Source organism: Podarcis tiliguerta (genome assembly GCF_965153285.1).
Source record: "Podarcis tiliguerta genome assembly, chromosome: 16".
Taxonomy (NCBI): Eukaryota; Metazoa; Chordata; class Lepidosauria; order Squamata; family Lacertidae; genus Podarcis; species Podarcis tiliguerta.
In genome coordinates this window covers 15834385-15849217 of record NC_139549.1, presented here as the reverse complement: position 1 = coordinate 15849217, position 14833 = coordinate 15834385, and the positions used below count along the sequence as shown (strand labels likewise).

Here is a 14833-nt window from a genome sequence, read left to right as displayed (position 1 = left end):
GACGAAAAGACTCTCGGAACGGATTCTTTTCGTCTTGCGAGGCACCGCTGTATAGGGATAGTTACACAGCACGAACAGGAGTCTGTGTGACGTCTATCTGGTGGTGGAACCATTTTGGGAAGTCAGTGCTTGACACAGAGGTAGGAAATAGGCATACACCCAATTATTTTAATGGTTTGTCTCCTGGGAAACTCTGATAAACTTCAATCTGAGGGGAAGTCCAGAGCCCTCTCATGCAACACAGTCCCCAGCCGTACAAAAGAAAGACTAGAACAAAGTATACGAAGTATAGAATCAACTGTATTCCCCTTTGTGCTAAATGTACATGGGTTGGACTTTTTCGTTTGTTTGTTCATAATCATCTTTTATCAGTAACACTTTACAATAACATTGAAGAATACAGGAATTTTACAGGGTAAATATGCAGAATCACAGTTTATCCCCCCCAACCCCACCCCAGAAAAACCAAACAAACAGGAAAGGTAATTTTTTTCCCCTTTGTCGTTTAAAAAAAGTCATCAATTACAAAATAAATCAAGTCAAATTAAAACTGATTTCCACCCCAAATGGAATGCCATTAAAAAAATGGGAAAAAAATGTCAGGAATTTCATTGTCAAAAGGAACTGATCTCCCCCACCCCACCCCAAATTCTTTTTATTATCACCATTATTAGTATTTTTTATTTATTTAAAAAAGAGGGTTTTGGATCTGAGGGTGTTTTTGCCTATGGAGTTTCTGACCTTCTGCATGTTCCCCTCCCCAGATAAAAATAAAATATTAATAATGTACAAATAAATTTACATTTGGTAATAATGCTCATTACACTCTCGTAGAAGTGGGCAGGTGGGCCCCGCCTGAGAAACAGCTGAGGATTGTGGGGAGGGAAAAAATTAAAAATAAAACAAAAACAAATGGCTGATTCTTCCCCCCCCCGACACACAGAACCCCCCCCCCGCCAATCCCCAGATGGGTTCAGTTGGCTTTGGATTGGGGGTGGGGTCCAGAGATGGCCACCTAGAATAACCACAAAAGGAACACAACTCCCCTCCCAATCAGTCGGAAGCAATTCAAATGGACAGATGGAGGCCAGTGTCTCCCCCACAACCTGCAGGAGCCCAAAGGTATATTAGGATCAAGGAGTGGCAAACACCGCTCAAGAACTGTGAGTGGGCACATGTCCGTGTGTGGCTGGGGCGCCCCCAGTTTCTGACTGAGCAGGCAAGCGCTGAACCAAGAGAGCAGCTGGGGAGGGGGCCGTTTTGCTTTGCCTTGCTGGCCCTACAGAGCAACTAAAAAGTTGCCCTATTATCTGGACCCACTAAAAAGACCGGATGCAAGCTTTTTTTTTTTTTTGCGTTACACAGAATTCTTCCTCAGATTCTGGACATACAGGTGGCAGCTTCACCGACTCCACAAATGAAGATAAGATGCTGCATGCAATGCACCCATACACAGTGGCAGATTTATGGTCCACAGGACCCTTTTGGAGGGCCCTACATTTTGCCTTAATCAATGTGACTGTGCCTGAAAATATGACAGAGCTACATGCATAAGAACGAGCTTGCAAACAATGAAATAAACATTAAAGAATCAACAAGGCTGGTCACAGGAAGCTGGGTGTAGAGCTTTGTTACTGTAGTGTAGCCTTTAAGGAAACAGTTCTGAGCATGCTCTGAGCAGAAAGAGCTCTGAGCTCTGGGACAACTAGGCTGGGCTGCTATCAGGACAAGAGGGATGAAGGGGAAACTACACAAGCAGGTCTCAGAGCCAGTAGCGCCACTGACACACATTTAATATCAATTTGTTTTTCTGCCTGGAGACAGATGGGTGGGACTTCTTTGCCACAGTGCTACTTTTGGACTGAGATTGTCTGAGTGGTGCAGAGAACTGTTTGGCCGGAGAAGAAATGATATTTGGGTGAAATATTTTCTGAAAAATGCTTGATATTTCGTGTGGTCAGGCTAAGACCTGGTTGTCCTAATGGACCAGCCAACACTGACATTAATAGGGAGTAGAAACAGCACAACAAACTAAAATACTAGAGTCACTGACGTCACATTTCAAAGGTTTTCCCTCAGTTAACAACATCGACTGATAACTTGGGGAGTCCCCTCAGCCTCGTGGAGCCCTAATTCTGCGCATACCTATAAATCTGCCACTGGTTATACATTTGTCATATTCAAGAGCAGACCCATTGAAATTAATGGACATGATTAACAGAGGTCCATGAATTTAAGCTGGTTGACTCTTGGACTTTAGTGGGATACAGCCCATAAAGAGGTGAGAACTCCAGGTTTTGTCCCAGGAAGCTGTGTTCCCCACCCTCTTCTCACACGAGGAAGAGTTCTGTATAGTTCAAAAGTTTCCATCCTGGGTTATTTGACAAAATTAGAAGTTGCTTTGCATGTGGCACACTCTCTGTAGTCATGGAAACATCCAGCCTAGAAGCGCTGAGCCACCCCTGGAAGCTTTGCAAAGGCCTCCATTTTTTTTAAGGGACCCCCCCCCAGTGCTACCGTCTCTCTCTCTAAGCCTCTCCCACCATTCTCTCTTCCTCACCCTCTCAGCTTCACTGACGGAAAGGCACCTCTAGAGCCTGCATCTTCTAAGCTGGACACATGTATGGCGTTTGTGGTCCCTGGCCCAACAGTTGGCGGTTGTGACTCACCAGCTGAATGTTGGATGGCCATCTGTCAGGGATCCTTTAGCTGCAATTCCTGCATTGCAGGGGGGTTGGACTAGATCAGTGTTCCCCAACCTTGGGCCTCCAGCTGTTTTTGGACTACAATTCCCATCATCCTTGACCACTGGTCTTGCTAGCGAGGGATGATGGGAGTTGTAGTCCAAAAATAGCTGGAGGCCCAAGGTTGGGGAACACTGGACTAGATAACCCTTGGGAACCATTCCAACTCTACAATTATACGGCCAATAGCCTCTCCCCAAATTATCCCTCACTTTCCTTAAACACTCTTCATACCGTCTGCAAAGGGGAGACCTCAGGGCTCTGTCCTAACACACTTGCCTGCCTGAGGATGTCCCCTGCCACCCCAACGTTCGGAACCTGACCAGATCTGACTCCCAGCGTTGGCAATGCGGTCACACTCTCTTCCATGGCGCCAGAGGGCATCAGGCTACCTTAGCAGGTGCAGGCCAGGCCTCATGGTTCACAGGCAGCTCCACCCTCTGGCACAGAACAAGGTTTCTGCTGCCCCCCTGATGTAGCCCAGCAGAAAACTCTGTATGGGGAAGCGGGAAAGGTCCGGCCACTACAGGACTGGGTTCAATTTGGCTAATAAGCTACATTCAAGGATAGGATCGCTGAACAATTTTTATAGCACCAAGAGACCGCCAGGCACTGGACACTCACCCACTCTCTCACAAACACACACACACACACACACACACACCAAGGAGAGGATCTGCTGCCTTAGGAAGTTGTCCCTCCCCCCCCCCCCCACAAGTAAGGGCAGGAGCTGAGAGTTGAAGGGATGTTGCTCCAGCCTGTGGAAGCTCACTAGCCCAGGGCCAGCCCAAGTTGCTCCCTCCCCACCGTTACCTACAGAGGTCAACTGGACCGGCAGCTGAATTTTCCTTCAACACTGGCAATGGGGCAATGCCCTCCATGACACCAGAGTAGTTTTAGGGGTGCCAAACTAGTTGTGTGAGGCGCAGAGAGTTCTGACCTCTGACGGGGTGGGGTGTTGCCCCTTTGCCAGCATCAGCTGCCTGAGTGTCCAGAGCCCCAGTGCCCTGACCTGGGTGGCGCTGAGTGCCTGGCATTGCTGATTGTCCCAAAGGGAAAGGCCTTCGCTTGGTGCCAGTTGTAAGAGGCTGAGGTATCCTTTCCAGCATTAACTAGCCCGGCCAACACTCATAAAGCAGCAGCTCTTCCGGTGCCTTTCCTTTGCAGGTTAAGGGGCCCGCATTTAACGATGCCTGTAAACTCATTGAAAGCAAGTTATGTCATAACTAGGCCTCAAATGAATGCGGAAGGGGTGGGAAATCCTCAGAGTTGAATTTGCTTGCAACGTTTTTAATTAACAGCCTCTGCGTTTATTTCCTCAGCTCCAACCACAGGTGACATGGCATTGAGGGTTTTTAAAGCATCACTGGGAAGAGCAAACTTTTTAACCCACTTGCATTAAAATCCATCGGCAAGATGGAGACGTTTGAAAAGCATCCTACCGAGCTGGACTTGGAAAAGTGACATTTCAAAGTATTTTAAAACGTTAAGATTAATCCGGATCTAAAATGCTGCCAAATTGTTTGAGATTAATGCAGGTTCTCCTTTCGAATCTCAGCATCTCTTTTTATACACACCAGAGGTTAAAGCACAACTATTCCCAGTTACTTACAGTACAAGCCTGCGCATGCCTACTCAGAATTAAGTTCCATTGAGTTCAATGGGCTTACTCCCAGTTAAGTGAGTATAGTATTGCAGCTGTAACAAAACCTCCTGGATACCATACAGGGCAGGTCTCCTTGACCCTCAATGGGAGAGCTGCCTCCAAGCCCCCCCCCCCCGACCTCCTGCTGTTGCAGTGGTGCAAAACTGCATTGCAAAATGGCAAAGATCTGCATTGGTGGAAAATCCTCCCTTCCATCCATCCCAGGCCCCAATTAAGTTCTGCAAAGTCATGCCTAACAGTTGTTTAAAGGCTGTTAAAGCCTCCATCCCAAATACTTTTCACTGAGCTGGGCTGTCACCTAAGCCCGGATGGTGACAAAACAATTGTACAAAGGGAGGGGGCAAACCAATCCATTTTAGTGCTTCTCACTTCCTCATTTTTCCATTATTAAATCCAGTCCTCCACATTTCAACGCCAGTTTGCGATTTCCCCCCAAGTCCTCACAAAAACCCACCATTTCAGTGTGGATTTCCCCTACCTTTTCATCTGCAATTCCCCCTAATAAACATTTTGCGAAGAAATTCCCATATGTGTTTTTGTGTGCTATTTCCACCAATATATCCATTTTCTTCACACATCGCCTGGCTAGAGAACTCAATTGCAAAGTTCGGAGAAGTGAGAATTTCGAAGGAGGGCTGCTGTCTATTGGTTCAGATTCTTTCAGAAAAGTGCAAACTGAGGAAGGGCTCGCCTTTAAATGCAAACTCTGTAGAACTTCTCCCTTATCCCAAATTTCAGGGGGCCGGCTGTGGTGGCAGGCCAGGAAGAGGCGTGAGGAGCAAGCTGATGGTTCTGCTCTGATCAGGCTGCATTGGGGGCCCTGGGTCCAGTTCTGGGTCCATTTTAAGGAGGGCACTGACCAACTGGAGGGGGGCCAGGACCACAAGTGGCCTGGAAACCTGAGCCCTGTGAGATAACAGGTGGACATAACTGACCCCTTCCACAGACCCTTCTCCGACTTGCATTACTCCGGATTCAATTTTGGGAGCAGTTTGAGCTTGGAGCTCCTTTATCAGGGACAGAGAGTCTCAGTTGCTATGTAGGGCAGCAGGGAGGCAAATGTCACAATAAGTCCTGGCTCTTCCTGCAAAGGTAAATCACTGAAGATTCATGCAAAACTTGTTACAAACTTTTAATGCTTTGGGCTGGGGGAGGGACTGCCCTTTCTGGTGTTGAAAGAAAGGCTTGGGAGAAGAGGATGTATTTGAAAGAGGCAATGCTTCCTGCAGCTGGGGCAGCAACAAGGCCACTTATCTGTTTCCATGCCCTGGGCCGCAGCAGAGAGCCCAGTCTGTGAGCTGGGCCACAGACAAGGAGGCGTAGAGTCAACTCAAGTCTAGTTTTGCCCTCCTCTCCCTCTTCCCTGCTATGTCCCTACAAGGGCAACACTGAGACTTAAGAGGAGGAAGCAGCTGACAGCCAGGACCACCCCATACAGACTGGTTGCTGTAATGAAGAAGGCAGGTGGGGAGGCTGCCCCACTCACCCTAATGGACCTTGCCCTGGGCCATCCTCCTGGGAAAGCAGATGGGTGGTGAGGACACTGTTGAGGTGTCCCCTCCACCCCCCTGGAGCTGACCTGGCTTGCCTCTCTGCCCCTTAAACGCCCTCAATGGTCACCCCAAACTCTCCCTCTCAAAGGGCCACTCAGCACCCAACACATCCAGAGGAAAGACCAAGGGGCTATTCTTGCTGTCTTGGATTTGCCATCATTCCTCATCTATACCCTCAAAACTCACCTGGGGAGGAAAGGTCCATCCCCACAACGCCCCTAGGATCTGAACGGTGGAGCTCCCCAGCCCCGACCTTGGGCAAATGTAGGAACTGGCCATTTGCTGCCATCGCAGACCCTTCCATCTGACTCCTGGAGCCAAGAGCCTTTCCCTGACCCTTCCTTCAAACGGCCGCCTTTAAACTCTCCATATATTATGTATACTTTTTATATCTTATATATCTCTATATATATCTTTATATATATATATCTTTGTGTATTTATAGATAGACAGATAGATCGAACTCTGCAAAGAGTTATCTATGGCTTCCTCTTGACTTGTCTCCCTCCCCTTTTTTTTTTTGGAAGAACTGGGAAGGCAGCCGGAGGGCGGGGAGGGAAGAGACACTGGAGCCCCAGCTGCGCCCATGCGCTCTGCACGCGCTCACCACTTGCACCACACACGGACACGTCCTCGCCCTCCTCCCACAGGCCATTGCGCCCTTTGGAGAAACTGCCAGGGTCTGCTTGCGGCTTTGATGCAACGGGATGTCCTTGCTGCTGTTGCTGCTGCATCTGGCTCCACACACAATTTCTTTTCTCGACACCCGGCCCCGACAAACGACATAAAACTAAAAGTCAGCCCAAGTTTCACATGCTTGTAACACAGTTTAAAGAAAGACCACAATATAGTAGCACCTTGATCCAAGGGAGAGTGAAAAGGGGCGGGGAAGGGATGGAAGGTATTGAAGGTTGGTTCATTTGGACCCCTGCAAAACAAAACCCCCGGGAGATACTTGATCCACCCCCCCTCCACACGCAAACACACACACACACAATGCAGCAGCACCCCAAAGCTGCGCTCCACTGCATTGATTTATGGGTGTCAAACACCACCTCAATTTTACTCCCTCTTTTTATTACAAGACAGGCTAGGTGTTGGCTGTTGGGGAAGGAGGGAGTCCTCAGCCCAACAGCGCAAGCAAAATCCACGTCACCTGCTTCTTTTATTATAATTAGTAGTTTTTCTTTTTAAAAATCTTTTTGTTTTATTCCACACATTTCCAAGACTCTGACACATTAACGAAGAGAGAGAGAGAGAGAGAGAGAGAGAAATGATAGAAAGGACAGACCCCTTTGCTTGAGATAATTCCAAGAGAGAGAGGAGGAGGTGGAGTAGGGGTTGTTTTTGGCCGCTGTGGGTCCTCTCTGCCCCCCAGTTCAGTTATAGGGTTCTGTAGAGTTGTGAGCTCCAGCTAGGCATCTCTGTTTCAGAGCGTGGTGCTGGGGTGGGCTGGGGTGAGGAAAGACGGGTGGACCCCAGTTTTTTGTTATCCACACCAAAAGCCCCTCAACAAAGAGAGGGGCAAAGACTCTCTTGCAGACAGATCACAAAGCAGTATTGTGGCTCCAACCTCACCTGGGAAGCTTGAAATCCTCCTCCCCCCCCCTTTAATTTTCCTCCTTCCCAGCGTCCCTCTCTTCAGGCCAACGCTGCCTCCCTTCACCTCGGCCACTGTGGCTTCCCTTCCCCCTCCGTTTGCCTAAGGGGAAAAAACAGCAACCCTGCAGGGTTGGGTGGCCAGGGTGGAAAAGGAGGTGGGGAGGGAGGGAGACCCTGCAACCTTCTTGCTGTGGTTCCTTTGTGTGTTTTGTGTTTTTGTGAGGAGGGAAGGGCTTAAAGTAAACGAGGGATGAGCAAACCCAAGAGGAGCGGGTGGAGGTGGCCACTGGAGGGCGCCATCAGCTGGCCTCTCGGATGCGGAAGAAGGGGAAGGATGCGCTCGGGTGGTCTCCTCTCCAGAAAGTTTGGGTGCGTGTAGGTCTGGGTGGCTCCACCGCGTGCGCCGGCTGGGTGTCGGTCTCTCTGGCGCACGCAGGGGCTGGGGGGGCTGGGAGGGGGGGCTCAGACATAATATTCCTTGTCTTTGTTCTTCTTGCTCTTGCTGGGCGTTTTGGCAGCAGCGGCTGGCTTCTCCTTGACCACCGTGCCGTTGCTCTGGGCCGAGTTACTGATGTAGTTCCGGCTTTGGTCCACCTGGTAGGAGCCTTCGTCCCGGTTGCGGTATTTGTACATGGCGTAGAGGAGGATGAGGATGCAGAGGGCCGCGGCCGCCACGATCCCGACCACCATGCCGGTGGTGCTGCTGGACTCCCGGATGACCTCCACGGCACCGGGGGGCCCCCTCTCCCCGGGGCCGGTGGGGTTAGCTGTGGGCAGATTGTGGAAATTGGGGGAAGAGGTTATACCTGGGTACTTAAGCCTGTTTAGCTTGTCGGGCTCAAAGGAGGTGGAGAGTGGGGGGTACTGTTTTGGCTGGGGGTTGAGGGGCTCCCGGTTGTTCATTTTGCCGGCGGGAATGTTACGGACCAGATTGGGAGAGGTTGTGGAGGTCAGGAGGTCGGGGACGGAGGGCGAAGCCGGCAGTCCTGTCCTAAGGTTGGGGCGGTATCCTTGGGCCTTTTTGGAAGCTCCTTCCGGCCGGCTTATTAGGGTCCTATCCGTGACCAGGGGGAAGGTGGTATAAAAATCTTCGTCGTCAGTAGGGGGCAGGCTGGAGTCGAAAACCTCGCCCGAGGCATAGCCGGAGGCCTCGATCCCTTCTTCGCAGTCGCTGTCGTCTTGGTCGGCCAGACAGGGGGGCCTTGGATGGGATGGCGGGGAAAGGGTGTCTTTGGTGGTCTCGACTACGGTTAGGAAGGGGCCAAAGGTGGGAGGCGGGGGGATGAATGGAGACCGGGTGGCAATTGGAGGGGTGTCTAGGGAGTCTTCTGTTATTATGGGCAATACTAATTCACCTCCTAGAACAGAGAGAAAAGGGGGAGAGACAGAAGAGGGGAGAGCGGGTTAGTGACCTCGCAGGCACCCTGCCCCCTTGACACAAGACAACTCAAGCCACGAGAGTTATAGCTAGCCAAACCCCTCCGTCTCCATCCCTGGCCACTAAACTGTCCTCTTTCTTTCCTCCTCTCTCTCTCCTTTGCAACACATTAGTCTAGAGAAATCATAATCAAAGGAAGAAGGAAAAAAAAAAGAATTAAAAAAGTCATTTAATGCGCAAAAAATTAAACAGATAAAACAGCAGAATTAAGAGCAATAAAACCCTCGGCTGTCTGGCTGGCTTCCCATCCTCTCCTGCTAAAACACTAATATTGCCTTTTCTTGCCTCTTCCTCTTTTCCCTTTCTGTTTGTTTTTAAAAATAAGAGAGCAAACCACGGAATTCAGTCAACTTACATCAACAAATAGGCCGTGTGATATTAGCATGAAGAAAAAAAATTACAAAAAAGAAAACTAGGTAAGAATGTTTTTTGGAGAAAAAACAACTTTTTTTCTTTTCTTTTCTTTAAACATCTTTCTCTGCATCTTGCTTTTTTTTTTTTTTAATGTCTCTTGCTCGCTAGATTCATTTCTGTTCTTTTCTTTCCATGACTGCATCATTTCAAATCTTCCCTTCCCCACCCACATCCCCATCCCGAAACAGTCGCCCCTTTGCCCCTTTCTTGGGGTGTCCCAATTGCCCCCCTCCCCACCAGCAGTACTCAGAACCAATGGTCCATTCTGAATCCACCAGGGAGCCTGAAACTCTAGCTCCTCGGCCCTTTCCAAATTGGGAGTGCAGAGAGGGTACCTATTTAGTCATAAATCAAAATGGCTTGTGGTATCAAGCAGAAGGGAGTTTTCTGCCACTGGGATTGGGTAAGAGACAAATCTCTGAATAGGCATCCTTCAAAGCCCCAGGAATCCTGTCTGCCTGTCCCCCCCAATCACTGTTTTTACTCTGCTCCCCTCTCAGAACTGATCCCCAACCCCCCTCTCCCAGGCCTGACTTGAATGAGGGCACCACCTGTCTGGAATGCTTGGGAGACAAAAGCACCTCTCATCATGTGCAAAATATGTCAGCTGGGGAGGAGGGAGAAAGGGTGACAAAAAGAAGTATCTGAACACCCAGGACCCTGATGCATGGGGAGACGGTTTCTCAGGTGAGCTGGGGGAAAGAGAAGAGTCCAGGGTTGGGGAGCATTGCCCCTGCACAAGTACTGAGTGCCCTAGGCAGGGAAAGGTTGGCAGCATGGATGGAGGGTGTGCAGAAGGAGCTTCTTCAAAGATGCAGGTTAAAAACACAAAAACCACCCCCACACCCCTGAATGAAATTGTGGGAGATACATGCAGTGTCAACTTTGTCTGTGTGTGTGTGTGTGAAAGAGAGAGAGAGAGAGAGAGAGAGAGAGAGAGAGAGAGAGAGAGAGAAAGAGGAGCAACTCAGGCAGACATGACTCTAGCAGGTAGAGATTTGGTCCCCCCACCCCTTTCCATCTGCACACAGGAACACTGCCTTATTGGGGTGCAATAACACTGCATTGGGGTGGTTATATGCAATTCTGCTTTCAATACTGCTCATGTCTGAGAAAGTTTTGGAGTAGGCTCACTGCTTCGTTTCCACGGCCCCTCCAGGATGGGCTGTGTGTGTGTGTGTGTGTGTGTGTTCTGCAACATCGACACGATAATAGTGCATTAGCAGTGGGTTCATACAGGACCATCCACATATTGTTCTGCTTTATTAGTTGTTCTGTGATGTTTCCCCAGTGTTTTCGCTTTATTGCTGTCTGGAGGGGGAACCCTGGTGCTAAAGCTAAACAGCAGCAGCAAAACCCAGAACATTTCGTAGTGTGACTAGTTGCAGGATTTCAGCAGGACAGTTCAAGATGTGCATCCATTGCGAACAAAGCAGGATGACCAAAAACGTTCACATTTTGGGTAGGTACAAAGTGCCGAAACGGTTGTGAGAATATGCTTTGAGAAGGTTGTGAGAATATCCCAGGGGATTTTATGTGTTTTGGGGAGAAGGAGCTTGTGACTGAATCCCAGGTTTGGTCACGACTGACTTTTAATTCCTCGTCTGCAAAATGGGTCTATTAAGGAGTTTCTTCACATGGTTGCTGGAAGAAGACCAAGGTATGGCAGGCCAGAGGTCAACATGAAAGCGTTGAACAGCAGATTGGTTTCAGGAAACCCCTCTTTTTTTCGTGTGCGTGTGCTATCATGATTTTTCAATGCAATATTTTTCTCTCCACCCCCCCAACCTCAAATTACTCATATGGAATTCCAATTACGTGGCCATCCTTTGCATACTTAGCTGAGATTGAGCCCCACCAAACTCAGTGGGGCTTACATGTGAGTAAATGTGCATGAGATTGCACTAACGTAAGGCAGCTTTTCAATACAAAAATGAAATACCCCGCCCTGCTTTGGTAAGGAGGGACCTGCTTGGGCTTGGAAGGGGAGAGCAGGGAAACTCTTTTGGCAAGCAAGTGAGCTATTAATTCTATCCTCTTCCTCCTCCTGGCCTACGGCGGTGCCCCCCTGCGCAGGAGAAATGGGAAACTGAGGAGGTGAGCTGGGGATGCCAGGCAGGTGGGGGGCAGTGGTAATCTGTAGGAAGGGGAGGGTTGCCAAGGACCCCAGAGAGTGAGAGGGGGCAGAGGCTGAGTGAGGAAGAAAGGCAGGCTAAGCTGGGTGGCTGCGTTAATAGCTGCTGGCGATGGAGAAGCATGTCGGGAAGGGCAGGGATGTGCTCCTGGGAGATAAACCTGGCTATCTAAATGCTAATTCCACCAGGAGACAGCAGAGCTGCTCTGGCTGAGGATGGAGGGATGTTCCCAGCCTACCAAAAGGATGCTGTTGCACTATAGGCTGATCAGGCCAGCATGGGCTGGGGAGAAAGAGAGAGGAAAAGGGGCTCCACGCAGTTCTCTTGTGCTCACTCACTGGAGGTTTCTCCATGCAGGAGGCACCCGAGACCCCAAAGGGCACCTGGTTCAAAGCATGGGGGGCTCATCCCATCATGCCGCCTATTGTAGGATCTATGCTGCCAATGCAAACACCCCCACCTTTCTGCACCACTAACAATCCGGGCTGGCACGGGCCGAGGTGAAGGGAGCAGAACTGGAATGAACAAATGAATGGCGGGTATGCAAAATAAAGCAAAGGAAAATACATGGGAGCCCCATTGGGAGGGAGGGGCCAGATGAAAGGTATCTCTGGCCCCACAGCTCCTTCCCTTTGCCCTGCTCCAGTGTAGCCAGAGGCACCTGAGCTGCTCCCTGTCAACAGTATAGCACAATTTCTTGGTGTGATTCTAGATGGAGATGAATAATAAAATTATACAAGTGTGGAGTTGGAAGGGAAGACCCTGAGGATCATCTAGTCCAACCCCCTGCAATGCAGGAACATGCAGCTGTCTCATACAGGGATCGAACCTGCAACCTTGGTTTTATCAGCAACACGCTCTACCAAACTGAGCTATCCAAGATGACACTTTCAACAGAGAAAATGAAGGCCGATGGCTGGCTATGATGGTCTACAGAGGGCATCTTATGGAGGATCTGTTCTGGGTTGACAGTGGTGAGGTGGACTGTGCCCAGTATGGTACATGGCTTCCTTGCTGATGCCACCCCTCTCACAGGACCTTCTGCCTGAGAAGGCTGGCCTGGGGCCAACACAGCTGTCTTTTCAGCCCTTTCAGAGGCCTTTTCAGTTGCTTCTTCTTTTAATAGCACTTCTAATCTTGAAATAAAATTGGTTTTATGCTGCTTTAATGTCCCATTATGAACTGTGCAGTTTGTACCCAACTGGGGTGAGCTGTCCTGTAAAATCTTTTATTTGAAGGGTGGGCATAGACACTGTAGTGTAGCCTTGTCTCTGAGTAGGAGAGGTTCTGTTTAGTGTGCCTGCCTGCCCATTCCATTCCCTTCTCTTCTCCCCATTTTTAAATTTCCAACCAAGTGCCATAAATTCTGTGGCTACTAAGCAAACTCAGTCCTTACTCAGGTGCTTATTGGGTTTTTCCCAGTTTTTATTTATTTTATTTGCACTTTGGCAAATCTCAGGCCTCCCCTGAAAATGCTGATACGCCTCCCTTTTGTCCGGGTGGCCCCAGTTTGGCTCCAATCCTATTGGCACTCACCCACCTGAGTTTGTTACTGGAAGAAGGGATAAATATGCAGAGATGAAGGGATGCCAGGCTGTACATACACGTATTTCTGAGCTCATGCCACCTTTTTCTGGTTACTGGCCTTCCAGAAGGCTAAAGAAACTTCTCTAATTCCACCGACACAGAAGAGGAGTGTTAGGTACAAAGTAGACATTATGTTAATTGTGTGTCTACTATTAATGTGCACATTAAAAATAACAATTAAATAGCCAGCATGGTGAAGGAGGATGGGAGGTGGTGGTATAACCTGCCCTTTTGAAATAAGCCCACAAAGGTTACTAGCCTGCATTCCCCCTAGTAGGCCAGATTTCCATGCTGGCCACAGAGGAGACAAAGCCCCATTACAGAAATAGAGATGACTAGATTCTTCTATGCTCTCGCCTGTGTGGAATTCCTGGTCACCTCTGGCAACCAAGTGAGTTGTTAACTACAGAGCTGATCAACACTCCCAGAGCACAGGGAGGAGGGTTGAAGCTTTTCTACATGGGCACATGCTATGCGCTATGCAACAGCAGCAAAAGCCTCTTGCAGAGATGCCTCCTCCTTAGGCATAGTTGGGAGAGTCAAGCCATGCACTGTTGCTTTTTTGGGATGCTTGGGTGGAAGGATACCTGCAAGGGGCAGAGAAGAAGTTGTTGGACTTCATGCCCTGCTCTTGAGCTTCCAAAAATGGGCTGCTGCACAGATGAGCTCTTGCAAGCTTCCAGACCTCCATGGTTGGGCACAGAGACAAGATGGTTGGTTTCAAGAGGCCTTTATTCTAACCTAGAACATTTTGCGGGCTCTGTAGTGATTTTCTGGAAAGCTTAGCAGCCCAAGCTCAGGAAGGAGGAGTAAATGGGCAATTTTCAACACGTAGCAATACAAAGGGGGAAAGGTGCTGTGGCACTCACAAAATGGGGGCTTTGGTCAGATCCAGCTGCAGCCAGAAGCTTCTGATCTTATCTAGTGGGCCATTGAGGTAAGCTCTGTCTTGCCCACCCTGACTGCCAGGACTTCACCAGGGCTTCAGACATGACCCTTTCCCACCTGGTAGAAGCCAGGGATTGAACCTGGGGCTGTTTGCATTTAAAGCAGACACTCAGCCCCTAAGCTGTGATCATTCCACCCAAAACAAAGTAGAAATTCAGTCTGTGGTTTTGAATAAAGGGCTGATTCAAACAGGAATGTAGGAGTTAAGCCCTGAGGTGGTCAGAACTGATTGGGACAGGAAGGCGACCTTTGGGTTCCCTCTCAGCTCAGCATCCAACAGCTATGATTTTTAAAAGTGTTGGAGGCACTGGGTGGCAGAGGTGGCAGCCCTAGTGGTGGCACCCTGCTGATGGGAGGTGCTCCCGACCCAGGGAGGCCCACCTGGCGCTGGTATCAATGCCCCTTTTGACCTTGCTGTTTCAAAACATAGAGGAATCTGCCTGTGATTACTTCCTCCCAGGAAGCAGTTCTCTAGGGCTTCAGGCAGGAGCCTGCACAAGTCCTACCTGAAGAAGCTGCCAGGACTGAAGCTGGGACTTCTGCATGCCAAGCAGGGGCTCTTCCCCTGAGCTGTAGCCCTTCCCCAAGTCATCTCGTTTTATTGTGTTTTAACATGTTACAAGCCATCCAAGGAGTTTTATGGAACAGGATACAGAGACAGAGCCTTGTTGGCTGAGGCACATAAAATCTGGAGCATTCTCCCAAGGGACTTCTGCCTGCTCCCATTGTGGTTTAGGTTTAGAAAG

General features: G+C 49.4%; 1 protein-coding gene across 4 annotated transcripts in view; it reads right to left on the bottom strand.

The window, feature by feature from the left end:
- Positions 1-280: 280 nt before the first annotated feature.
- The window catches only part of NRXN2 (neurexin 2), a 345397-nt gene continuing 330844 nt past the window's right edge, over positions 281-14833 (bottom strand). For 2 of the 4 annotated variants that reach the window (XM_083417037.1, XM_083417038.1), the window contains 2 exons: positions 2885-8923; positions 281-2739 (listed from right to left, as the gene is read on the bottom strand). In XM_083417037.1, coding sequence (XP_083273163.1) covers positions 8028-8923 — 896 coding nt within the window. In that variant the 3' untranslated portion in view covers positions 281-2739; positions 2885-8027. The remainder of the gene's footprint in view (positions 2740-2884; positions 8924-14833) is intronic. The other 2 variants (XM_083417039.1, XM_083417040.1) reach the window with 1 other exon arrangement.